The sequence below is a fragment of the Oratosquilla oratoria genome, chromosome 29 (genome assembly GCF_046742065.1).
Source record: "Oratosquilla oratoria isolate Oo_2021 chromosome 29, ASM4674206v1, whole genome shotgun sequence".
NCBI lineage: Eukaryota > Metazoa > Arthropoda > Malacostraca > Stomatopoda > Squillidae > Oratosquilla > Oratosquilla oratoria.
Genome location: NC_134805.1, coordinates 34,660,451 through 34,684,934, shown reverse-complemented (window position 1 = coordinate 34,684,934; position 24,484 = coordinate 34,660,451). Strand labels below are relative to the sequence as shown.

Sequence of the window (24,484 nt, the reverse complement as noted above, 5' to 3'; positions counted from 1 at the left end):
TTTTTTCGAATCTACTAGAGGCTGTCTGAGAACATTTAACATTCCTGGCTGCAGTTCAACTCTTGGGGGCCAATGAACTTTATTATAATGATCATCATCAGCCCTGCTGTCCCATAACAAAGAAAACAGGAATACTTTGTGTATCCCCCTTGTAAGCCAAGCAAAAAGGCTAGCATCTTGAAATCACCACAAACATCCCATTTGAATTCAGCATAATTGATTTTTTCAAGAAGCTGTTTGACATTATGATAGTTTTCTTTCTTCTGTACTGAGTGTGCAAGAGGCAAAGATGGGTTTTTATTTCCATTGTGGAGCAATACTGCTTTGAGACTTCGTGTTGAGCTATCTATGAACAGTCGCCATTCTGCAGGATCATGTTCGAGTCCAAGGGCTGTAAACAAACCAGTAACATCCTTACAATAATATCATCACTAAAGTCATAGTAAATTTTAAATTCTTCATGTCGTTTCCGGTACACAGATGTCCTGCAGTCTTCTCCTAGTAGATTCCATTCTTTCATCCTTGATGTAAGAAGCTCAGCTCCTGACTTAGTAAGACCTAAGTCTCTGATTAAGTCATCTAGCTCACTCTGACTTGGAAAGTGAGGCTCTGAAGTCGTTCTTGGTGTGAAATCTTCGTCTCCCATTTCATGGCTGCTGCTACCTGCTGACCCTTCAGATGAAATTTCCATTGCATCTTCCATCTGGAAAGAAATAACTAAATATAGCAACTTCAACAAAGACGAATAGCATTAGTATTCCATATATCTTTAGGAAAGTGAATGTATATTAAGTACTTAATATTGAAGTTAATTAAAAGTAAAGAGAGTATGATAAAAATAAACTTGCATTTTCTGGTGGTTGTGGTACTGGTAAGCTATCATCATGTGGGACAGGTGCTCTAGATGATGGTATGTCTGGATACTGCAGAGCTTGTCTTCCTTTCACTTTCCTGTACTTCGTCACATCAGTCATACAAAAGTAGCAGTCGTCGTGATGGTTCTTCGGCTCTCTCCATATTCTAGGAATGGCAAAAGGCATTGCCCTTCATGTACCTCTCAGCCATCCTTCTAGAGTAGATCGGCAGCTTCCACATATCACATGAGGTGCCCATGGCTTGTCCTGGTCACCCATGGGCATTCCAAAATAGAGTCTGTACACTATCCACACTTTAGCACCTCTCACGATCTTATGTAGTACTTGTTTTTTCCCAATATAATAACCACACACATAGCAAAATGTATCAGGAGAATTTTCACATCCTCTAGTAGCCATCTTAACAGGTAAATAGTTCAGTCATTGATCTGAAAGAGAAAATTAGATAAACATTTAGTAGCAGACCACATAATTCCAAAATATACATGGTAACATTGAAATTATATGTATTTCTATAATGGTCGATGGTACAGAAAAAATAATTGCATATTTGAAATCAGCAGGAAAAATGGATTAATAAACTCTAAAAAAAATACAATAAACAAAACTTTTGAAAAAAAATGTTACGTTGTATAATATATGTAAGCAAGAGACCTTTTGATCCATGACAATGCTGGATGAAAAAAAAAAAAAAAAAAAAAAAATTATATATATATATATATATATATATATATATATGTTGCTCCAGGTCTCTTGCAGGAAACCCATGGCTACCAGGAAACTGGCAACAGCTACTAGATTGACCCATAAATCACTCTAGGAAGAAATATTGGTTTTGATGTCTGGGCATGGTTAGAGTTGGGTAGCAGGGGCATCTGCAGGAATTTTTGTAGGGGGTGGGCAAATATTAAAGATATGGTTAATGGTTTTTGCCTTGGAGGATTAAAAAGTCTCATGAAAAATAGACAACTGGGAATGGATGCAAAGAAGAGATTGTATGAAGGTGTGATTGTACTGACAGTTTTGTATGGGGCAGACATAAAATTAGAGAGGTAGAGAGGAAAAGTTTGAGATGAAATGTCTGAAGTATGGTAGGGGATACAAGGTTGGATAAAGTGAGAAACAAGGATGTGAGGAGGGGTGTAGGAGTGGAAAAGATGACATAGGGCTGATGAAAGAGTATTGGGATGGTTTGGACACATGGAAAGAATGAGTGAAGAAAGTTTAATAAAAGATGTGTGGAAGGTGGAGGTGGATGGAGTGAATCTGAGGGAACAACTGAGGACAAGATGGATGGATGGGGTGAAGGGGGGGTACTGAGCAAGAGGGGAATGTCTGTTGAGCAAGGAGGGGAGAAGGCAGGAGATAGGGATGAGTGGAGAGGGGTTGTGTATAGATGATACTGTTATGCAAAGAAGGGAGAGGTGGGGGATAGGGGGGTAGGTACTTATGTGTGAATGATATTTTGACGCAGCCCGAAGGGATTTCTCCCCATCTCCTCTTCTGCAGGAGGGGATGGAGAGGGGGAGTCGCCAATTAAGTGAAGCAGCCTTGCTGTGGATGTACTGTCTCTTGCTACATTGCTTCTGATCCAGGGCAATGAACAGGATACAGGAATGACCCGTCATCTATGAAGAGCCAAGATGAGAAGGGGGAAGGGGTGGTGAATGGGAGTGGAAGGGGTGGTGGATGGGAGTGGAAGGGGTGGGAGTAGGTACATGTTTTGACTTGGCTACCTCCCATATAAGGGAGGAAAAGCTCTTGGTATATGGATAGATAGTTAATGGTATTTGGTTATATCAAGATACACTTCAAATTGGCTGCATAGGTATACATTTACATTATCCACATGAGTTACATTTTGACTTTCATCAATCATACACTGATATACTAAGACTTAAACATACATACATATACCAAGGGCTTTTTCCCCTTTACAAGGGAGGTAGCCAAGGTCAAAAGGCATAATTCCACTTCCACCTATTTCATCTCCACCCACTCCACTCCCATTCACCACCCCTCCCTCCCTCCTTTTCTTGGCTCCTTCTGGATTATGAGTCATCCCTACATATCACCCATTGCCTTCAGTCAGTTAGTGCAGCAAGACACAGCACATCTACAGCAAGTCTGCTTCATTTAATTGGTGACCCTCCTCTCTGTCCCCTCATGCAGAAAAAGAGAAGATGGGGAGTAATCTCTACAGGCTGCATCAAAATATCATTCACACATAATCACACCCTAAACCCCCATCATCCACCCACTCCCTCCCATGCATCATAGCATCATCCATATACATTCTCCACTCACCCCTATCTTCTGTCTTCTCACTTCCTTCCTCAGCAGACATTCCCCTCTTTCTTAATGGTCCTTTTACCCCATACATCCCTCTAATCCTCAGTTGCCCCCTCCTCTTCACTCCATCCACCTCTGGCTTCCACACCTCGTTTACTAATCATTCTTCAGTCATGACTGGCAAAGTCTCAAACACACCCTGGATTTCTAGGAGGGAGGAACTGTCCCCCACCCCTTTAGATGCCCATGTGGGGCAGTGTAAGATAAGATGTTATGTATCTTCTGTATGATGGTTACCTTTTTTGCAGTTTATTTTCATGGCCAGGCCTTTTCTGTACTGATATTGTCTTAGTGGTAAGTGATGACCTGAATGCAGTGATGCTAGTGTGGTTCTTACTTCTCTTAGGAGAAGCAAGAAAAAAGACTAAACATGCAGACAAGCATATGAAACAAGCAAAACAAAATAATAAGTTGACAGACATTACAGGATATTGGTTTGGTGTTGAATTGGAGTTGTTGTTCATCTTATTCTCCCCCAATATGTAACACTTGAAGATCCTCAGAGTTGCATGTAGATTTTTTATTGTTATAATCTGTCATATAATTTTCAATCATTGTTTTATGCTGTTTTCAGGCATGCTGCTCACTTAAGGTGGAATGGATGAAGAAATTATAGTCACCATGAAAAATCTAAAAGAGGATTATAGAACTCCTAAATCTATCAGGATCTCTCTATCTCTATCTTTTTATGTGATGACTCATTACAACATTCTAATGCAATTCTTTACAACCTCAAAGAGTCTAGAATGATAATCAACAACAACAATGACAGACATAAGCCCCACAGAAAAAACTTTCCCACACCTGATAAGAATCACACTGGCACACCTCCATTTGGACATCATCCAGCAGCAGTACCAGCTCAAAATAAGCCTGGCCACACATTCAAACTACCCCAGATGCAACCACCACACAAAGGACACAGAACACCTCATAATACAATGCTCCACACTAACAATACTTGTCAACATGTGATATCTTCCCTAAGTGACTTATGTTCCTGCCCAGAGGCTGTTACTAATTATCTGAAGGCTGCAGGTCTTCTGCAAGAAAGACCAGTAACAGTGGATTGATTAACTGATTCTCTCTTTTATGTGCAAGTTGTAGTGTTAGCAGCTTAGTATTCTATTCAAAAAATAGTTGTAGTTTTAGTTTATATTATTTCACATAAATGAATCTTATGTGAGCAATGCAAATGTTGAGACTTACACATACCAAAAGGCTGTATCCCATCATTAGGGGATTGGCCAAATCATTGTATAGCCTATCCTGTTCAGTAGGGAAGGGAGAGGAGAATAATTAGATTTGAGTGGAGAGTGGTTGTAAATAAATGAGAAATTGACACAGCCCAAATTTATTTCTTCTTGTCTGCTATGTAAATTCTCAAATGGATGGGCGGAAGATCACCATGTAATGGATCAATGGACAGTAAACCTGCTTCAGATGTTGAGCTCTGCTGTGGAGGTGTTGTGACTTGCTGCATTGCTTCTGAACTAGGCAATGTGGCAGGAGACAGGGATGACCCTTCATCCACAAGGAGCTGCAGTAATAATAGTTGTTGCTTCAGGTTTCATTAACTGGAAACCCAGAGCTCCGCAGTGGCTGGTAGCAGTCCTTAGGTCATCAGTTCCTCCCATATCTTTAAGAAGAAACATTGGAATGTACATTAGTATGTGATTTTTTCTTTGTCACTGACTTATAGTAGGAGCAGTCTTCAGTTGTCATGTGAAAAGGTGAAAGAAATACAGATGCTAGAGAGATCTTGAGCCTGACCTAGAGACCAAGTGTCAACCCCTCAGGGCTGCACCTCCAGGTAGAGGTGGGGGTGATCATGAGATATGAAGATAGACAGCAGGGAGAGGATTCTTTCTGACATCTCTCTCTCAAGACCTCCACATACAGATACCCATCATTGGTCCCTGAAAGTATGTATTTCATCGTTCTGTTAGGAAATCACAGAACTTAATGTGAAAATTTATGTGTAATATAAGGACATGTACGCTTATATGAATAATAAGTTTTATTGCATTGTTTTATCAATAAACTTTTATAACTCATTTTTCATTGAAATCAATGCTTTTGAAAAGTTCTTGAAAGAGAAAGTAATATTTTGCTGTAGAATATATGAACAGCTCACAACTTGTATTTTTTATATCTTTCTTTTTTTTCTGTCTTTTCTTATTCATGTAACCTGTCACTGCCTGTACATATGCATGGTCAACTGAACAACTACTTTGCATAGAAATGCCCTTGTTTATGTAAGCTTGTTCACTTCTTAGCAGTTCAAAGGTTATGGTTGTGGTGTTTTAAATTACTGTGTATCCACACAAATGTCAGGTACTCAACATCCTTAGTCATTGAATATATGACACCATTATGCACTCATGAATATGTGTATATTGTCTGAAATCATCAGAAACATTGCTTATTGCAGACTACCATGAGTCAAAGAAACATCAAATGGTACTTAATGACAAAATCTTTTGAGTGGTAATGAACCTTAAAATCCTGGGCCTCACCTCTGATACATGACTTTTAGCCCACACATTAAAGGGGTGACAGTGAGAATCAACAAGAAAATAAACATCCTAAGATCATGGACTTACAGTTAAAGGAAACTTTGAGCACATTGTATGAACTGTTCTTAGGAGTTACACTGAACTATACTTCCATGGCATGGTTCCCAACAATCAAGAAGACAAATATAGACACCTTACAAACTATACAAAATAAAACAATGAATAGTAACAAGATGCACTAGAACCACCCCAAGGGAACATCTACACATAGAAACCAAAATCCTCCCCATATGATGTCATATAAAAAATTATAGTACATGCAGGAACCCTCAACCCAACTCACCCATTACTTATGCACAGCCAATTGAATACAAAAAAGCTACACCAATAGCACACTACTCAAATATCTACAACAATATATCACATGTACCACACTTGGGACTGCTTGGCCAGACAGTCCAGGGATTGACAACATGCACTACACAACAGTCCAAGACTGACCACCAAACACCTTACTCCATCAACCACCACACAGAAGACATTGAACACCTCATCACATAATTCCCCATCCTGGCCATACCCAGCTGTACCACTGGTGGTAGGTAAGCATTAGGGGACAAAACTATGAAAATGGTAGAGGTAAAATCTGCATGAGAGGTGCAGTAGTGGTAATAATGGGGAAGAAAAAAATCCAAGAAGAGATATAAGGTTAAACAAAAGGTAAAGATGAAGAGAAAATGAAAGGTGGGGAGGGTAGGCCAACTTTCTTAAACATTCAACCATTAATTGTATTAAAAAAGTTTTGGTCTGAAAATAAACACAGACTGATTTTTTTTAGACCTAAAACATTAGTTTGAGTTTCAATAAAACAGAGCAGACCAGGGTACCAATGTCTGTAGGTGAATAGCTAGAGGGGAATAAATCAAATTCACTAGTGTCAACATATGATGTCAGTAAGGGCATAGTGCATTAAATCCCTCAGGATCTGACAAAAGTTATACCTGGCCACCTCACATAGCAGGTGACAGTTGAAATGTTGGAAGAAAAATTATCATAACTACTATTATATAATAGTTAATTATGAGACAGGCAGAGAGAAATGTTTGTTATGGAGGATATTTTTTACAAATCAGTCATGATTATGTATAATTGACACAATAATTTTTTATATTTTATACCAGCTGTTATTACAAATGGTGTAATGCAAAAGATATGTCTACATTATCCTGTGTTAGACTAAAATAGTCTTTTCATGCAATATGCATGAAATACCTCATGTAAATTGAATAAATATTTTCAAAAGTACTTTACTGATTTAATTTCCTGGGAATGGATACAAAGAGGAGATTGTATGAAAGGGTGATTGTGCCGATGGCACTATATGGAGTGGAGACTTGGAATTTAAGAGAAAGAGAGGAAAAGTTTAGATGTGCTTAAGATGAAAGGTCTGATAGAGTGAGAAACAAGGAGGTGAGAAGGAGTGTGTGGGTGGAGAAGGAGATGGCGGATAGGGCTGATGAAAGAATATTGAGATGATTTAGAGACATGGAAAGAATAAGTGAAGAAAGAGTAGTAAGATGTGTGGAAGGCAGTGGTGGATGGAATGAAGTTGAGGGGACAACTGAAGATGAGATGGATGGATGGGATGAAGTGGGTTCTGAGCAAGGAAGAAAGAAGCAGGAGATAAGGATGAGTGGAGAATGGCTGTGTATAGATGATATTGTGATGCAAGGATGGGAGGGTGGGGGTAGTGGTTATGTGAATGGTACTTTGATGCAGCCTGAAGTGGTTTCTCCCCATCTTTCTCTGCATGAGGGGGTGTTGCTGATTAATTCAAGTGCCCTTGCTATGGATGTACTGTGTTTTGCTGCATTAATTCTGACCCAGGGCAGTGAGTGGGATACAGGGATGACCCGTCATCCATGAGGAACTAAGATGAGGGAAGAAAGGGTGGTGGATGGGACCGAGTACATACCTTTTGACTTGGCTACCTCCCTTATAAGGGGGAAAAAGCCTTTAGAATATAGATATAGATAGATAGTTCTTGGTATATGGTAATGTACAGCTAGAGGGAACAATGGTGAGTACCTGGTAGTGGTGGTCCTACAAAATGGCTGGCAAGGAAGAATAATTTTCTTGCCCATTTTCAAAACTTGAGAACCTGTGTAGCCCCAAGCAACTGGAACTTTGTCTGTGGGTCGAACCCAAGATTCCTGTCAATTTCAACTATATTATATCCACCTTTTTCACATAAGGAGAACTGACATCTAGCAACTGTTCCCCTCCAACTACTTTGACCCTGCAACAGGTAAGTAATCACCTAGTGGGTAGTGAGGTCTTTGAAGAAGCCTCAGCTCAGGCAGAAATAATGAACGAGTTTCCAGTCAGTCTTCACAAAAGAGAACGCTTTTTTTGGAGGAAAGTGAGGGGAGCAAAAAATCACGTTTAAAAGACATAAATGTAGAAGTAAGGGAAGTGCTCAATCTTTTGGGATCATTAGATGTGACAAAAGCTTCAGGATCTAATAATCAATTATTGGAGATTTCAACTTACCAGTAACTGTATGGGGTGGAACATTAAATTCACACACTGGTCATGGGCTCTGCTGAAACGTCTTATTGAAATTCATTGTATCAACACATTCGCGAGCCAACACGCGGACAAAAGGTTCTCGATATTATTCTTTTAATGAACGATAACCTAGTGACGAATATAAATGTTGGACCGATATTCAACACCAATGACCACATTCAACATCGAATGTAACATCGAGCTGCATAAAAAAAGCTTCGAAAACGTACTAAAGTTCCAGAAAACAGACTTAGAAAAATTGAGAAGCATACTTGGAAACGCGGACTGGTCAGAAATTTATAGAATACGGGAAGTTGAACAAACTTGGGATTTATTCACTAATATACTAAAAAAAAAGGGGAATGTGAGTACTACTATAGCGTGAGGTCTACCACACTCTAGCGTGAGGTCTACCACACTCCCGCGTGAGGTCTACCACACTCCAGCGTGAGGTCTACCACACTCCAGCGTGAGGTCTACCACACTCCAGCGTGAGGTCTACCACACTCCAGCGTGAGGTCTACCACACTCCAGCGTGAGGTCTACCACACTCCAGCGTGAGGTCTACCACACTCCAGCGTGAGGTCTACCACACTCCAGCGTGAGGTCTACCACACTCCAGCGTGAGGTCTACCACACTCCAGCGTGAGGTCTACCACACTCCAGCGTGAGGTCTACCACACTCCAGCGTGAGGTCTACCACACTCCAGCGTGAGGTCTACCACACTCCAGCGTGAGGTCTACCACACTCCAGCGTGAGGTCTACCACACTCCAGCGTGAGGTCTACCACACTCCAGCGTGAGGTCTACCACACTCCAGCGTGAGGTCTACCACACTCCAGCGTGAGGTCTACCACACTCCAGCGTGAGGTCTACCACACTCCAGCGTGAGGTCTACCACACTCTAGCGTGAGGTCTACCACATTCTAGCGTGAGGTCTAGTGACGAATATAAAATGTTGGACCGATATTCAACACCAATGAGCTTCGAAAATGTACTAAACTTCCAGAAAACAGATTTAGACAAATTGAGAAGCATACTTGGGAACGCGGACTGGTCAGAAATTGATAGAATACGGGAAGTTTAACAAACTTGGGATTTACTTACTAATATACTAGAGAAAAAAGGGGAATGTGGGTTACTATAGCGTGAGATCTACCACACTCTAGCGTGAGGTCTACCACACTCTAGCGTGAGGTCTAACACACTCTAGCGTGAGGTCTACCACCCGTTAGCACTATCGCGTGAGATCTACCTCCCGTTAGTACCATAGCGTGAGGTTTCCATACATTTATTTTAGCGATAAACACATAATTTGTACATATCCTAGGAATGACTTAGATAACTGGATTTCTAATTACATTCATATTAAAGGAAAAAAGGTAAAAAATAAACATATACAGTCGAACCTCGAAAGCCCGGACCCCGAATGCCCGGACCCTCGTATGACCGGTCGAAATGAACAAAGGGCGGACTTTTCAAGCAAAGTTCCCTATTTGTCCGGTAGGTGGCAGCGACGGCCGTACACGTGTACTCAAACCCGGCCCAGTCAAGCCGCCACCAGGGCTGCCGTTTCGTAGAATTTTGTACCAAAACGTAGTAAAATAGCGGCATGTGGCAACTGCACAAGGACACGAGGAAATTTTTTCTACATATCAGCGGGCTGTTAAAAACATTCAAAAACTCAAACTTTTGTTTAAAAATCATAGAACTAGTTATCAAATAATAAATGGTACATCAAAATATGACTTTTATTGGTAATTGTGTTACTTATAAAATATTATACCCCAAAAGATACGTTTTTACCGTGTAGAAAAAAAATTCTACGCTAAAGTTTCAGCTTTCTTTTAGTGATAATAATATATAAAATTTTCTTTTTTATATCTTACTGAATATGTTAGGGCATGGGGGCCTTATATACATTCAAGAATAAAAAAAAAAAAAACTAGAACCAACATTTTGTCAAAGTTTGACAAGTATATCTTGCTATGAAAGTCTGCACACACCTGAGAAAAATGTATGCCCCGGTATGGCAACACTCCCATTCTACACGGCAGTGTAGAAAACGCGGCAACCCTGGCCACCACCACTGTCCCGCGTACATACCTTCCGATATTTACAGTGTACGTAATAAAAAATACAGTACAGTACACTGTACATACAGTACATTTACATGCCTATATTACAGTTATTACAGAATTATTAGTATTATAGCATTATTATTACAGTATTGTTATTATTACAGTGTTAGAGTATTATTCTTATGTGTTTCTATGCCATATCATACATTACCTATACGTATACCGCTATGGAAATCTACGGGTGTCAGGGCGATATTTTCGATTACCGGACGTTTGGCATGACCGGACCACCCTTCCCAATTAGTCCGGGCTTTCGAGGTTCGACTGTATTTCCATACATTTATTCTTGCGATACACACTTCCTACATCTTCTAAGAATGACACAAATAGGTTAGATTAGGTTAGGTCAGATCACGTGGACAGGTCACCTTTTTTATGTATTTGGGCAGGCAGGCGCGGATCCAGGAATGTTATTTGAGGGGGGGGAGGGGGTGAACCGATAACCTATACTTGAAACACACCGATATTTTAACCCCAATGTTGGCTTGGAGATTGGTCCAGAAACCTAAGTCTGTTTTGCTCGTAATTGTATGTAAAATCATATATAATTCAAACACACAAAAACGACATACCCCATCACATTCAAATACTGACTGATTATGAACGTGTACCATACTCGGGGCGTTGGCTCCCCCCCCACACCTTTTATCCGCGCCTGTGGGCAGGTCACACGTTTGATGGACAGGTACTCCAAAGAGGGAGAGGCGGCGCTTGTCACTCTCTCTGTCGATATTTTTGGTATTATACTCTAAAATGAATCTGATGATTGGGAGTGTTGTAAGTCTCCTGGATATACCGCTTAGGGCCTTTACTGTTGAGGTTGTATGTCAGACTGTCACGCCCTCGCGTGATTTTGAAAGTTATGTATTGTATCATACTGATTATACATTTGTGTATATATATACAACACCGAGAGAAGCGTCAAGTGATTAGAAGATGTGACACAATTCCAATAGGACCTATACTCCTGCCTGTCGGTCTTCACCAGCCCTACCGTCTCCCCAAGCAGTGGTCTCCCATAAAGTGACGAACCCAGTCACCGTCGTCTCTCGGCCCCTTGCCGATTTTCATCGTACCGAGCAGTGGTCTACCAGAAAGTTACTTAAACCCACAGTCACACTTCCAGATAAGAGTATGTTGATGGAATTTGATGACAAGCAGGAGGGACCCAGTTCTCCCCTACATTCGTCTTGCAAGACTACTTAATGCAGGCTCCAGTCATTAACCCTCGTGATGATACTGTATCATTATTGATCAGTTTTAATGTATGTGCCATTTTTCATTATGATTTACTGTAGAACTTGCATATTTGTACATATGGGTTCTTGGCAGCTCATCCCCTACATCAGCCATTGTGGTATCCACAGTGTGTAAGAATCTGTTTACCGTGTAGTGCCAATTATTGGCATGCCCATCTACTCAGACCCGTTTCACAACTTGGGACATGGAACTTGTGAGGTATGGGTGCATCTCTTGAAGTGGGAAAACCTAACGGAAGGCCCTTAAATAGCATATGTAGAAACAGCTTTAAATGATCCAAGGTATTGTACATGATTGTGATAAGGTTGTTAGGTATAATGGTAAATGCATTTATATTCAGTGGTAAAAGTGAACACTGATAGCACAGACTAATAGGTGTGACTGATCCACACAACCATGCAAACCATGAATATTAGACTCAATTTGTAGTCCCAGTACACCCATGACAAAAGTATTTGGAGACAGATTTTGTCATGTTTCCCCAAATAATTTTAAAAATACGCCAAGGTGGGTGGATGGGGTGAAGGGAGCTTTGCATACATGTGGAATGTGTCAAGCAGGGAAGAATACAGAAGATAAAGAGTGAATGAATTAACAATACATATCTACATCCGCTTCATAAATTATTCTGAGTGGATGAGGAAAGGGGAGGGGTCGCCATATGAAAGAGTGTGGAGTGGGGGAACATCTCTAACTGTTGGGACATGTGGAACTATACCTCACTGCATTGCTCTTGACCCAAGCTCTGATGAGGTTCATGGAAACTCTTTATCCAAGAGGTGCAAAGATAAATGTGTTAAGTATGTTAAATTGTGCAAAAAGCATGTCGATTCGATTACCACTTTACTTCAATCCATTGATATGTTGCGCTTTGTCTATTGCAGGTAACATCTATGAGTTGGACCCACAAGTTACTTCTAGAAATAGTGTCCTTGTCTGGGCAGGGCTGAGTGAGGAAATGCAATTCGAGGTGTTTAGCATCTTATGTGTGTCTAGTCATGTTCTGTATTGCCATCATTCTAAAGCTAGCTGGTGGCCAGAATGCAGACAGTGTAGTTATCATAGAAAGGATATCTCAGTATAGCTGATGTCAGAGGGTTTGGTGGAGTGGGGAGTTCGGTGCTCAGTTTTGGAACGTTTGTTTTGCATGGGGCTCGTAATGGATTGTCGATATGCGCGTTGTATGCTTCCAGTATCTTTTGTTACATTTGGAACTTGTTTTATGTAATGGGATGGGTGTGTGGGACCAAACTCTTGCACCGAATTATGTGTTTATTTTCATGCGATGCTATTTGTGAACGTCAATGAACTTGTGACTTCCTTGTAAGTGGGGAAAAAGCATTCGGTGTATAAATTCAATAGATACATTTAAGTGACTAAAGAAAAATGTTTAATGAAAAGTATTAAACTAGACTTTAGGAGAATATGAATAGGAAGTGTATGATCATAAAGGACCAACCCATGTCTTCTGAAGAGACCGTTGTCTACTGGATTGAATACGTCATTCGCCGTGTGTGGGGCAGAACATCTACGATGTCCTGCAGTAGACATGAACTGGTATATAAACATGGTCTACTCTATATTACCAAACCAGTTATCACAAGCAACATTTACTTGAAAGTTCAAGTGTACCCAAGATCGAAAACAAGTTGACAATTTCATGACCTTCAGAAGCCAGCAATTAAACAATTAAGATGGACCAGATTCCACATCTCGAGATAAACTAACATTAATTCCATCTTTTTCGGGTTCATCCTTTACAGTTAAGTGTGGATCACCTTGTTCATAACGATTTGCCCCCTCAGCTTTGCTATGCTATGCTTCGGTGCACCCTGAGATTCTGCCTCAAACGATGTTGTCACTCATGTGAAGAAACAAAACTGAATAAACTCGAGAATTCCTCGGTACCATAGTGCACTTAGGTCACGTGTGTAAATATGACACTTCTATAGGAAGAGTACTCGTTTATATATAATTATAGTATATAAATTACTACACACTTGGATTGTTGAAGGTTCATATATTCAACTGTACATAAGACTTCATTACCTTGTAATAAAATAAACGTTCCTCGGTTCCTCGTTTGAAATATCAGGGAAGTCCAATTCTTGTTTATGTTCGTGAAGCCATACCTAGTTCTTATTAAAGGGTATTAACGATGAATTAGGTTTGGTAACATTTATTTGCACACCAAAATTTGCAAGAATTAATACAAGTAATTTTCAATCAAGAGATTAAGACCAAAATTGCCAATGGCACAGGGACGCAGTGCCTGACTGCTGCAAACACTTTGCACGCATAGGCTGTGCCTACTTTCGAATGAATTCATTACATCATGCAGCTTGGTGGTTCTCGCATTGGTACAACTTTTTTGGGGGTTTGTCGGGTCAAGACTTTGCTCATCAGGTATTCTAAATGTTAAAACTTGTTATCCGAAGAAATTACTACATTACTCAAATCATGACCAAATGGTACAATCTAAAAATAAAGTTCCAAGTGCCACGAATATATATCTTTAAACAAATATTTGCATGTGTTACAGGTCAACATTTTTATTTCAATAATGAAGTGTTTGAGTAGCTTAGTTCAAGATACCACAATCATTCAACTGTTACTGTTGAAATCCCTCTTCCAACAAACTGGAATTAATAGGATACATGAAACTGAAATTACCCAAATTAAATACACTGGGAAATAGTCTTAGAATCTGTGACACTTCAACAATCCTTCATGTTGCATAATACAATTTTATGGTGTCAAACTGAATTGAAATTTAACAGGGATTCAAATGAGGCAGTCGGGGTAAACAATCAAAATAAACACCAGACGAGGACGAAGCCTTTAGTACGACGTTTCACTTGATACAGCTTTTTCAAGTACATAATCATGATACACATAGCTGAGATTATAAGAGGAACGGGGGGGGGGGTGTCACTGAATACCAGGAAAGGTTAGGGAGAAGGTGGACCAAATGTTCGGGAACAGGAAAGGTTAAGGGTAAGATAGAACTATTGACTGGGCGAAGGAGACTCGCAACCGAGGAAAACAAAAGGAAGAAGAAAAGATGGGGGCGAACATTTGTCTACCGGGAGTGGACAACGACCTCGAGAGGAAAAAGGGAATTCGGAGGGAAATTAGGATAGATTAAAATTTGGTTGACAATGGATGTTAAAGGAATTGGGTGGGGCGAGATATTGAACATGCCCCTATTTTGTTCAGTTGTGATGGTTCCTTGTATGATGGCTGCTTCCAAACATTTTAAGCTATCCCTAGTTGCCCTCCAAATTCTCTCTTTCCTCTCAAAGTCGTTGTCCACCCTCAGACAATTGCTCACGTTTATTTTCTTCCTTTTGTTCCTCTGTTGTGAGCTAATGTCCTTCACCCAGTCAACTGTTCTATCTTATCCTAACCTTTCCTGTTCCCAGACATTTGGTCCACCTTATCTCTAACCCTTCCGAGTATTCGGTGACTACCCTCCCTTCCTCCCCCATTCCTTTTATTTAATCTCAGTTATGTGCATTGGGACTATACATTTGAAAAGGATGTAACAAGCGAAATGTCATATCAATAAAGGCTTCTTGTTTATTTCGATAGGCTCGTCGGCAACAGGGGTAAAACCGGGGTACGGACAATTCCCAGAGGACAAAATCCCACATGTGAGGAAAAACATCCTGCAGGTATTTTACAATTTATGCTCTGCAAAGGAACCAAATATGCCAAACATCGAGTTCTTTATTAAATTGTTTGGAGATGCGACACTATTTGGATTAGGTGTGTAATACTATTCACTCCTTTAGGTGAGGTAGGTTTGGTAAACCAACTTCGGGTGTCAGGCCCTGCTAGGGTGGTTGAGGCTCTTGATGCATTACTTCCAACCCAAGCCGAGGGTGGACCGGGGTGACCTTTCATCCGTAGGGAGCTAAGATAGAAGGGACAAGTGGGTGTTGGATGGATAATGAACGAGTGTAAAGGAAACATGGGCTGGAAGTGAAGCGTTTATTCCCGACGTTTCGTCTACGACTTTTTCAAAGGAATGAACGTGCAGAGTTTATATATACGCATAGTCCAGTATGCCTCATTCCTTTAAAAAAGTCAGTTGACGAAACGTTTCATTCACAGTCCATGTTTCCTTTGCCGTGTTTAAGCAACTTGGTCACGTGGATATTAATTTTCGAACGAGTGTAAATTAAGTGAAGGGTAGGTGCATATCCAATTTAAAGTATCCACTTTTTCGGTGAAAATCTCATACAGGCACTATTCCATCTCAAATCTATACGAGGATTTTCCAGCCACCGTGGGCTGCGAGTTTCCAGTCACACGTGAAGTAGCAACTGTTACATCCAACTACCACTACCATGATTTGTGAAAGCTAGTAAAAAAAAAAAAAAAAAAAAAAAAAAATCGACTGTATAAAATTGCCATTTGGCAACAGTAATTTGAAATCCTTTTCAAATTAAACAGCTGTAGTAGATCTTAGCATTTGAGAGGCAGGGAAGGCGAAGCTAAATTACCCAATTTTCTTTTCTTCTACGTTAGTGGTAGAGCCATTGGCATCATCTCCCGATGGAGCCCAAGTCTTGGATATGGGCAGGCGGAAGCAGCAGGTCGCCAGCTTGTTAAGTGGAGGAAAATTGATCGAAGGTAAAAGATCCTTATTCCGTTCTTGAGATAGTGTGTTAGCCCCTCCAGGACCTGAAAATGCAGACACTATTGCTGACGGAATCTCTGAGCATGGCGAAGTTCATGGGCAGCCTATAAAGAGAGAAAAAAAAAATCTGAATCGCAGGTACCCATTCAACTGACGGGCTCACAATCCAACTGGAACAGTTCCCATGACGAGGATCACCAGGATATAGACATTTATACGAAATAAACGTAAAAAACATCTCTATACTTATCCAAATTACACGCAGAGGTTTCTCCGTCTGGCATTATGGTGCAGGGGTAGCGCTCTCGACCGTCAGGTCTACAATCCTAGTTCGAGTCCTTCCTACAGCCGACATTTTAACATCTTTGCACTGCATGTCGGCACACCGACTTTGGTGGGCAGAGTGTGTGCTAGCACGTGCGCCTGAGAGAGAGAGAGAGAGAGAGAGAGAGAGAGAGAGAGAGAGAGAGAGAGAGAGAGAGAGAGAGAGAGCCAGAGAGAGAGAGCCAGAGAGAGAGAGCCAGAGAGAGAGAGAGCCAGAGAGAGAGAGAGCCAGAGAGAGAGAGAGCCAGAGAGAGAGAGAGCCAGAGAGAGAGAGAGAGAGACAGAGACAGAGGAGAGAGAGAGCCAGCCCGTGGTAAGTATTGCATGAAATCTGGTCTAGTCTGTCGTTTCCTAATCAGACGAAAGCCTTCGATTGTTGCGCCGTCTCCTGTTTACCAAGTCACCTATTCAACATGGTGACGTTCGGGCTTATACAGAACCGTCAAGTAGCCAAAGGTCGGACACCGATATGAAGGGTATCGATCGAAACTTGGGAACACCCGTCCCCACTGAACATTTACGTAACCACGATCAACATTTGTTCGCTTACTGGTACCTTAACTGCACCCTTAGCTTTCCATTATTTCTTGGTTAGCAAACAGTACGAAGGTGTTAGTAGAACTCATTTAAAACTGTACTTACCCTGTCCGGGGTTGGTGCTCCAGCGCTGTTACCTGGAAGTGTTTCTGGACCCATACACGATCGACCAGATTATTTTTGGAAATTGCCTCTTATGACTGATGTTTGCACAGTTCAGTAACAATCATCAAAATATGTGAAATACGTATAAATAAAAAAAAAGTCGATCGTGCGTGGTTCAGTTTATGCTGGCTGCTGCGTGTTTGGTGTAAAGGAAATCGCATATGAAGTGATAAATGTGTGAAGCTGTGCGCAGCTGTTTCAGTACTTACATTACGTAGGACTGATCCAATGGCAAAGCTTCGGACCTTGTTCTCCACTTGATGAACGTCGTCGAGAAATTTCCACTTGTCAACAGGTTTCGTCCATCACGCCATCCTTAAACCGTTGCATGGTGCGTCAATGAACACTCGTTTTCGTATATCATCGATAGTTTTTCGCATATCACTCTGTATGGGTATCGATTTCCTAGTTTAACGTAGTCAACATTTTAACGACCTTTTTCGTGGTTTGTTGGGGACTTCAAACTAATTATTATAAACTATAATTAAGAAAAAAAAAATCAACTTGCGTCCCTCAGTTCCGTTACTCTCTTCGAGTTTTGCTTATCAGAAAATCTAGTTATCCATAACTAGTTACAAATATCTGGACACTAACACACACACATCGGTTGCCACAGGTTACTAAAACATCGGCGTATCACAATTACACACTGTCTTTTTGAATACACAGAAATGAAATTTACACATCAGTACATCACTAACAATGCGAATACATTTCTTGTATCACAAACACTAAGTTTCATAGAACACTCGCATCACACTTACTGTTGAACTAAACGCCCAAATCAATTTTGAAAAAAATTCTGTGAGCAGCCTGTTCCCTTCTCCTGCAGCCGGTCTATTAGCTCAATACATATGTCGACATTCATAAACTAAGTTACCGTTATGACGTCAAAACGAAAGGATCATTTTGATTGGCTACCACGGTCATCGCCCGTTGTCTTGTGAGGCCTTTTACATTACATGTGACACTTTAAAGTACATTGTTTGATTTTTCGTTTGATCGTGTAAGTGGGCTATTTGTTTTCTGATATGCAAGTTTGTTGGTTTTCTGGAATTCTCTGACTTATGGGCGGGGCTGAACTGGTCACACATAGACTTCCGCCAGTCCTACACGATCAATATTACTGACACAATATATTGACTCAGTTTTATTGTGCAATACTTGTTTCTCCCTACATAGCTCCATATTATTACATAATATCGTTAGTTGAACGAAGAATTTTAGAGAAACATCATGGCGGGCACTGATGGTACACAATAACAATTGATCGTTTAAAACCCTATTTCCAGTAAAAATTGTCGCTCATTCTTTGACATGTTGACGGGATGAGGGGAGGAAGTACACGGGCAGGATATTGCGCAATGTTACCCTCACACTACTTAACATAGTCGTATCGTGCAATAAAATATCATACTCATTTTGATGTCTTCAATACACTGTCATTCTTTAATAACATCCCTGTACTCCCTAAGGAGCACGTGAGGAACCTACGCCAGGAGGCGCTGAGTAGCTGTGACTGAAACCGTCACCTTTGCCCCCTTGATACACTTTGGGGACTTTTGGATCAGGTAACAGTCACTGCTGGGAATCGGAGAAGAGTGCGGGATTCGAACCCAAAACTAAGCGAATACGAGATCAGTACGCTTACGATTACGCCACCAGCGCGCCATAGCTACTGTGGAGGACAAAAATAGTGAAACTGTGCTTTGGGAATATAGTCTTTGTTGACGTTTTCTTTATATGGTGCTCGTCTTGTATTATTTATTTTTTCAGAATGAATTTATCTTCTTATGCATTTATTTATTTATTTTATCTATGCATTTATTTATCTTGCTTGTGCATTTATTTATTTAATTTATTATTATTTATATTATTATTCATATCATTGTATTTTTATTTATTTTTCTTTTGTTTATCATTATCATATATTTTTTTCGCATCCGACCTAGTTTAGACCAAAAGGTCTCCTGTCGGCATGTTCCTCTTTTGTAATCCTTTGTAAATAAAGGGATAAGTAATATGTATACACACACACACACACACACACACACACACACACACACACACACACACACACACACACACACACACACACACACACTTCAGCGAATGGACGGCTTGGATGACGTTCTGAAGAAAACTGAAGTCTGTGGATCCCAACGCAAAGAAAAGTGCCTAGTGTTTTTGCAGGGTGGGGGGGAAATTGCTCGTGGAGTAGTGGGAAAGTAGGGAAAGAGGAAAAGGGGAGGGATTACTGAGGGAAATGGAAGGAAATGAGGAGGGAGTAGACTTGGCCCAGCCAGACAAGCGGAAGGTAAACAAAAGACTGAGTGAGGATGACATGTCTAATAAAAATGTAAAGATTAGAAGTATAGAGAGGAGCAATACAGAAGAAAGTGACGAGAATATGTTCCAGGGATTTAAAGAGGGTGGGGGGGACACAACCCCCCCCCCCCCGACTGATAAGACTAGAGGAGAGAGTTGATAAGGTGATCGAGGACTTGGAGCGTAAGTTAGGTAACGTAGACTCCATTTTCCAGAGAATTGAAAGGTTGGAACAACTAGAGAAGGCTAACAGAAACTTAACTGAAGAAATAGAGGACCTAAAGAGACAGTTAGGAAATGTAAAGGAGGAGAATGAGAAATTGAAGAAGAATAGTAATGAAAACAGAGAGAAAATAGCTACAGAAGCTAAAAATTGGAGAATAACTCAAGAAGGGAATAAGGTTTCATTCACTGACATAGTCAAACAGCAATTGAAAGAACATAATGAAGACTCAGTTATTAAAGTGATGAGACAGAAGGAGAATATAGTAAGAGAATTAGCTGACAAAAAGAAATGTATAATTATATTAGGAATGGAAGAGAAACATAACCCAGATAGAACCGCAAGAATCAAGGAGGAAAATGAAAGAGTAAGCAGTTTATTAAAATTAGTCCAGGAAGATGAACCAGAAATTATAAAGGAAATTGAGGAAAAATTCAGACTCGGAAAATATAGTACAGATAAGACCAGACCAATTAAGATTAAATTCAGGTCACAAACAATGGCAGAGAAAATTCTATCCAAGACAGGGAAACTAGCAACAAATGATCAATATAAAAAGGTATGGATAAAAAGAGAAATGAATAAGGAGGAAAGAGAGGCAGAAAAGCAGAAAAGAATTTAAGCTAAGGCAAAAAACGAGGAAAGAACGGAGTCAGAGAAAGAGAGATTCTATTGGAGAGTAGTGAACATGAAAATAAAGCAGTTCGACATACTAAAGAAAAACATAAGGGAAACAGAGAATACAATGGAAGTGGCAGAAAACTAAGAGTGTCTTACACAAATATAGATGGATTGATAACAGGATTGAATGAACTGAATGATTATTTGAAAGAAAAAGAACCGGACATAATGGGAATTGTAGAAACAAAATTAAAAGGCCCACTACCACCCAACAGTGTAGGACATGATACATACAATTATTGGATTAGAAACAGAGAGAAAAAACAAGGGGGTGGAGTTATGTTCCTGACTAAGAAGGATATAAACGTGAAAGGTGTCATATATGGAAAGAATACAGTAGAGATGATTATGATAGAAGTGGAAGACCGAGATAAGAAGAGCAGAAAATTTGTGATCAATTATGTGCCTCCGAAAACAGCCTCATGGGAGGAGAGTGAACATAAAAGTATGTTAGAGGACACAAAGATAGCATTAACTAAAATAATGGAAGACGGAGGAAGAATAGTTATGATGGGCGACTTTAATTGCAAAGAAATCTGCTGGGAAGAAATGACAGTAAAGAGTGGTGATGACTCATGGGGAAATGCTCTACTTGAGATGATTACTGACCATTCAATGACACAATGGATACAAGAGAACACTAGGTATAGAAATGAAGAAGAACCATCGAGGCTAGACTTAATAATTACATCTGAACCTAGAATAGTGGACAAGATTGAATATAAAACACCAATAGGTAAAAGTGACCACATATTGATTGAACTGGAACTTAATGAAGAAAAATATATGAAAAGAAATGAACAATATAGAAAAGGAAGAATGATGTATGAAAAAACAAACTTTGATAAAATAAGAGAATTCTTCCAACAAGAAAACTGGGAAGAAATATACAAAGAAGAAACAACAGTGGAAGAGAAATGGAATATTTTGACAAAAATTTACAAAAAAGGAGTGGAAAAGTATGTCCCAAGACAAAAACAAGAAAAAGAATATGTAAAATGCTGGTACAACAAAAGAGACAAAGCCTGGACCAGATGGAAAAAAGACAGAAGACCTGAAAAATGGAAAATATATACTGGTTATAGAAATGAATATGTACAAAAGTGCAGAGAGGAAAAAAGAAAATATGAAAAAGATGTTATAGAAAAGTGTAAAGATCAACCAAAACTATTCTACAGATTTGTAAACAATAAACTGAAAAACAAACAAGACTTAGAGAAATTAAGACAAGGAGGAGTTGAATACACTGAGGAAATGGAAATGGCAGAAATTATGAACAAACATTTTAAATCAGTGTTTACAAGGGAAAATATACAACCTGAAGAGATTGAGTGGAAGGAAAAAGTCCCCCCTATGGAAGAAATAGAAGTAACAAAGAATGAAATATTGACACACTTGGGTAATTTTGATGTCAGAAAATCGCATGGGCCAGATGAAATAGCAAACTGGATTCTGAAAGAATGCAGGAATGAACTGGCAGACAAAATACATAGCATAATAAGCAGTTCCTTAAAAGAAGGAAAAGTTCCAGAAGATTGGAAAAAAGCAAATATAGTACCTATATATAAAGGAGGAAATAAAGAAGAACCTACCAACTATAGACCAGTCTCTCTAACAAGTACAATAGCAAAAATATGTGAAAGAATTATCAAAAGTAGATGGGTAAAATACTTGGAAAAAAACAACGTACTAAATCCAAGGCAATTTGGATTCAGACAAGGACGATCATGCGTCACCAATTTAATATGTTTCTATTCAAGGCTAATAGATATAATACAAGAAAGAGATGGATGGGCTGATTGTGCATTTCTAGACCTAAAAAAAGCTTTTGACAAAGTACCACATAAGAAGTTGCTTAAGAAATTAGAATATGAAGGAGGAATACAAGGTAAATTGCTAAATTGGATGGAAGACTTTTTGCAAGAAAGAAAAATGAGAGTAGTGATAAGAGATCAGGACTCAAAATGGAATGAAGTAATAAGCGGTGTCCCGCAGGGAACAGTTCTGGCCCCAATAATGTTTGCTATATATATTAATGATATGGATGAAGGAATTGAAAGCTATATGAGCTTCTTTGCAGATGATGCAAAATTACTGAAAAGAGTGAAAACTGAAGAAGATTGTGAATCACTACAGAGAGATCTAAATAAAGTACAAGAATGGAGTAGGAAGTGGGAGATGGAGTTCAATACAAAAAAGTGTAGTATAATGGAATTTGGAAAAAGCAAAAACAGAATAACAGGATCATATAATTTGGGAGAAGAAGGAATAAAAAAAGTAGAAAATGAGAAGGACCTGGGAGTCATTGTTATGAATAATATGTCACCTGAGAAACATATAAATAAGATTTTTGGAGAAACTTATAATTTAATAAGAACAATCAAAGTGGCATTTACATACCTGGATGAAGAAATGGTGAGGAAAATCCTAATCACCCTGATAAGACCAAGACTGGAATATGCAGCAACGATATGGTCACCAAGTACAAAAAAATGTATAAAAAAACTTGAAAGAATACAAAGAGCAATTACAAAACTGGCACCAACACTCTCAAAACTATCATATGAAGAGAGACTACAAAAACTTAAACTACAGACACTAGAGCAAAGAAGAGAGAGAGGAGATTTGATAGCTATTTACAGAATCATGAAAGGCATAGAAATTACTGATAGAGAGAATCTGATAAAATGGGATGACAGAAATACAAGAGGACACGGAAAGAAAATAAAAAAAGACAGCTATAGAAGAGATTTTAAAAAGAACAGCTTTCCTCACAGAGCAATAGACAGTTGGAACAAGTTAGATGAGAAAGTGGTGTGTGCAAAAACAATACATGAATTTAAAAATAGTTTAGATAAAATGAGATATGAAGACGGGACCCCACGAGCATAGCTCCCCTTCCCGTAAAATACAACTAGGTAAATACAACTAGGTAAATACACACACATATATATATATATATACATATATATATATAGTGTGTGTGTGTGTGTGTGTGTGTGTGTGTGTGTGTGTGTGTGTATGCATAAACACACACACACACACACACACACACACACATATATATATATATATGTATATATATGTATATATATGTATATATATATATATATATATATATACATACATGCATACATACATACATACATACATACATACATACATTGTGTGTGTGTGAGTGTGTGTGTGTGTGTGTGTGTGTGTGTATGTGTGTGTGTGTGTGTATGCGCATGTGTATGACGTCACTGCGCAAGTTCTCTCCCTGTCCAGTCGGAGATTCAGTGAATCTGTCATCTGCTGGCGTTCGACACGAAGAGTGATTTGCTCTTGGATGACTGAACATTAATTTTTTTGCTTACTAAAACATCGAGGTAGCAGTTCTTCTATGGGTATGTATAGAAAATTGATACATTTAAGACTTTTTTCCCCCTGATTTCGGAACCCAACTGACATAGGAGCAAAATCGAAAGCAAAGAATCGAATTCTTATTGGATCCTTTAACGGTGCGTTTTTCTGACTTGCTTTTATATGTTCTGCTGCCGTGTGATTCCATTCAGCCCTGAAACATCTCATCCACACGATTTTTTTCTTTTTCTATTGATATTATCTCCCAAACACAAATGTCAGAATTTGCGTGGAAATCCTGAAGTTTTTCATATTTCCTCTTTTTTTTTTACCATAGCAATTTTGGCCTACTGGCAATTACGTACATTAACACTTAGGTCTCCCAATGGGTCCACTTAGTCTTCGGCAGTCTGTCATTACGGAGTGGAAAAAATCTACAAGTGTTCAGTGGAGTGAGCGCAGCTGGGGAAGAAGAATTAATTAGTTATCTATTACCACAGAATATCTGCACGCAC

The 24,484-nt window shown here is 39.5% G+C and overlaps 2 protein-coding genes across 9 annotated transcripts in view; both read left to right on the top strand.

Moving 5' to 3' along the window:
• stumps (DBB domain-containing protein stumps) overlaps nt 1-7,051 on the top strand; it is a 113,372-nt gene extending 106,321 nt beyond the window's left edge. For all 8 annotated transcript variants that reach the window (XM_076212051.1, XM_076212048.1, XM_076212049.1 and 5 more), the window contains one exon: nt 3,802-7,051. In XM_076212051.1, coding sequence (XP_076068166.1) covers nt 3,802-3,843 — 42 coding nt within the window. In that variant the 3' untranslated portion in view covers nt 3,844-7,051. The remainder of the gene's footprint in view (nt 1-3,801) is intronic.
• A 16,856-nt stretch (nt 7,052-23,907) lies between these two features.
• Nucleotides 23,908-24,484, top strand: part of LOC143040710 (uncharacterized) — a 4,207-nt gene continuing 3,630 nt past the window's right edge. The window contains exon 1 of the mRNA XM_076212054.1: nt 23,908-24,013. Coding sequence (XP_076068169.1) covers nt 24,010-24,013 — 4 coding nt within the window. The 5' untranslated portion in view covers nt 23,908-24,009. The remainder of the gene's footprint in view (nt 24,014-24,484) is intronic.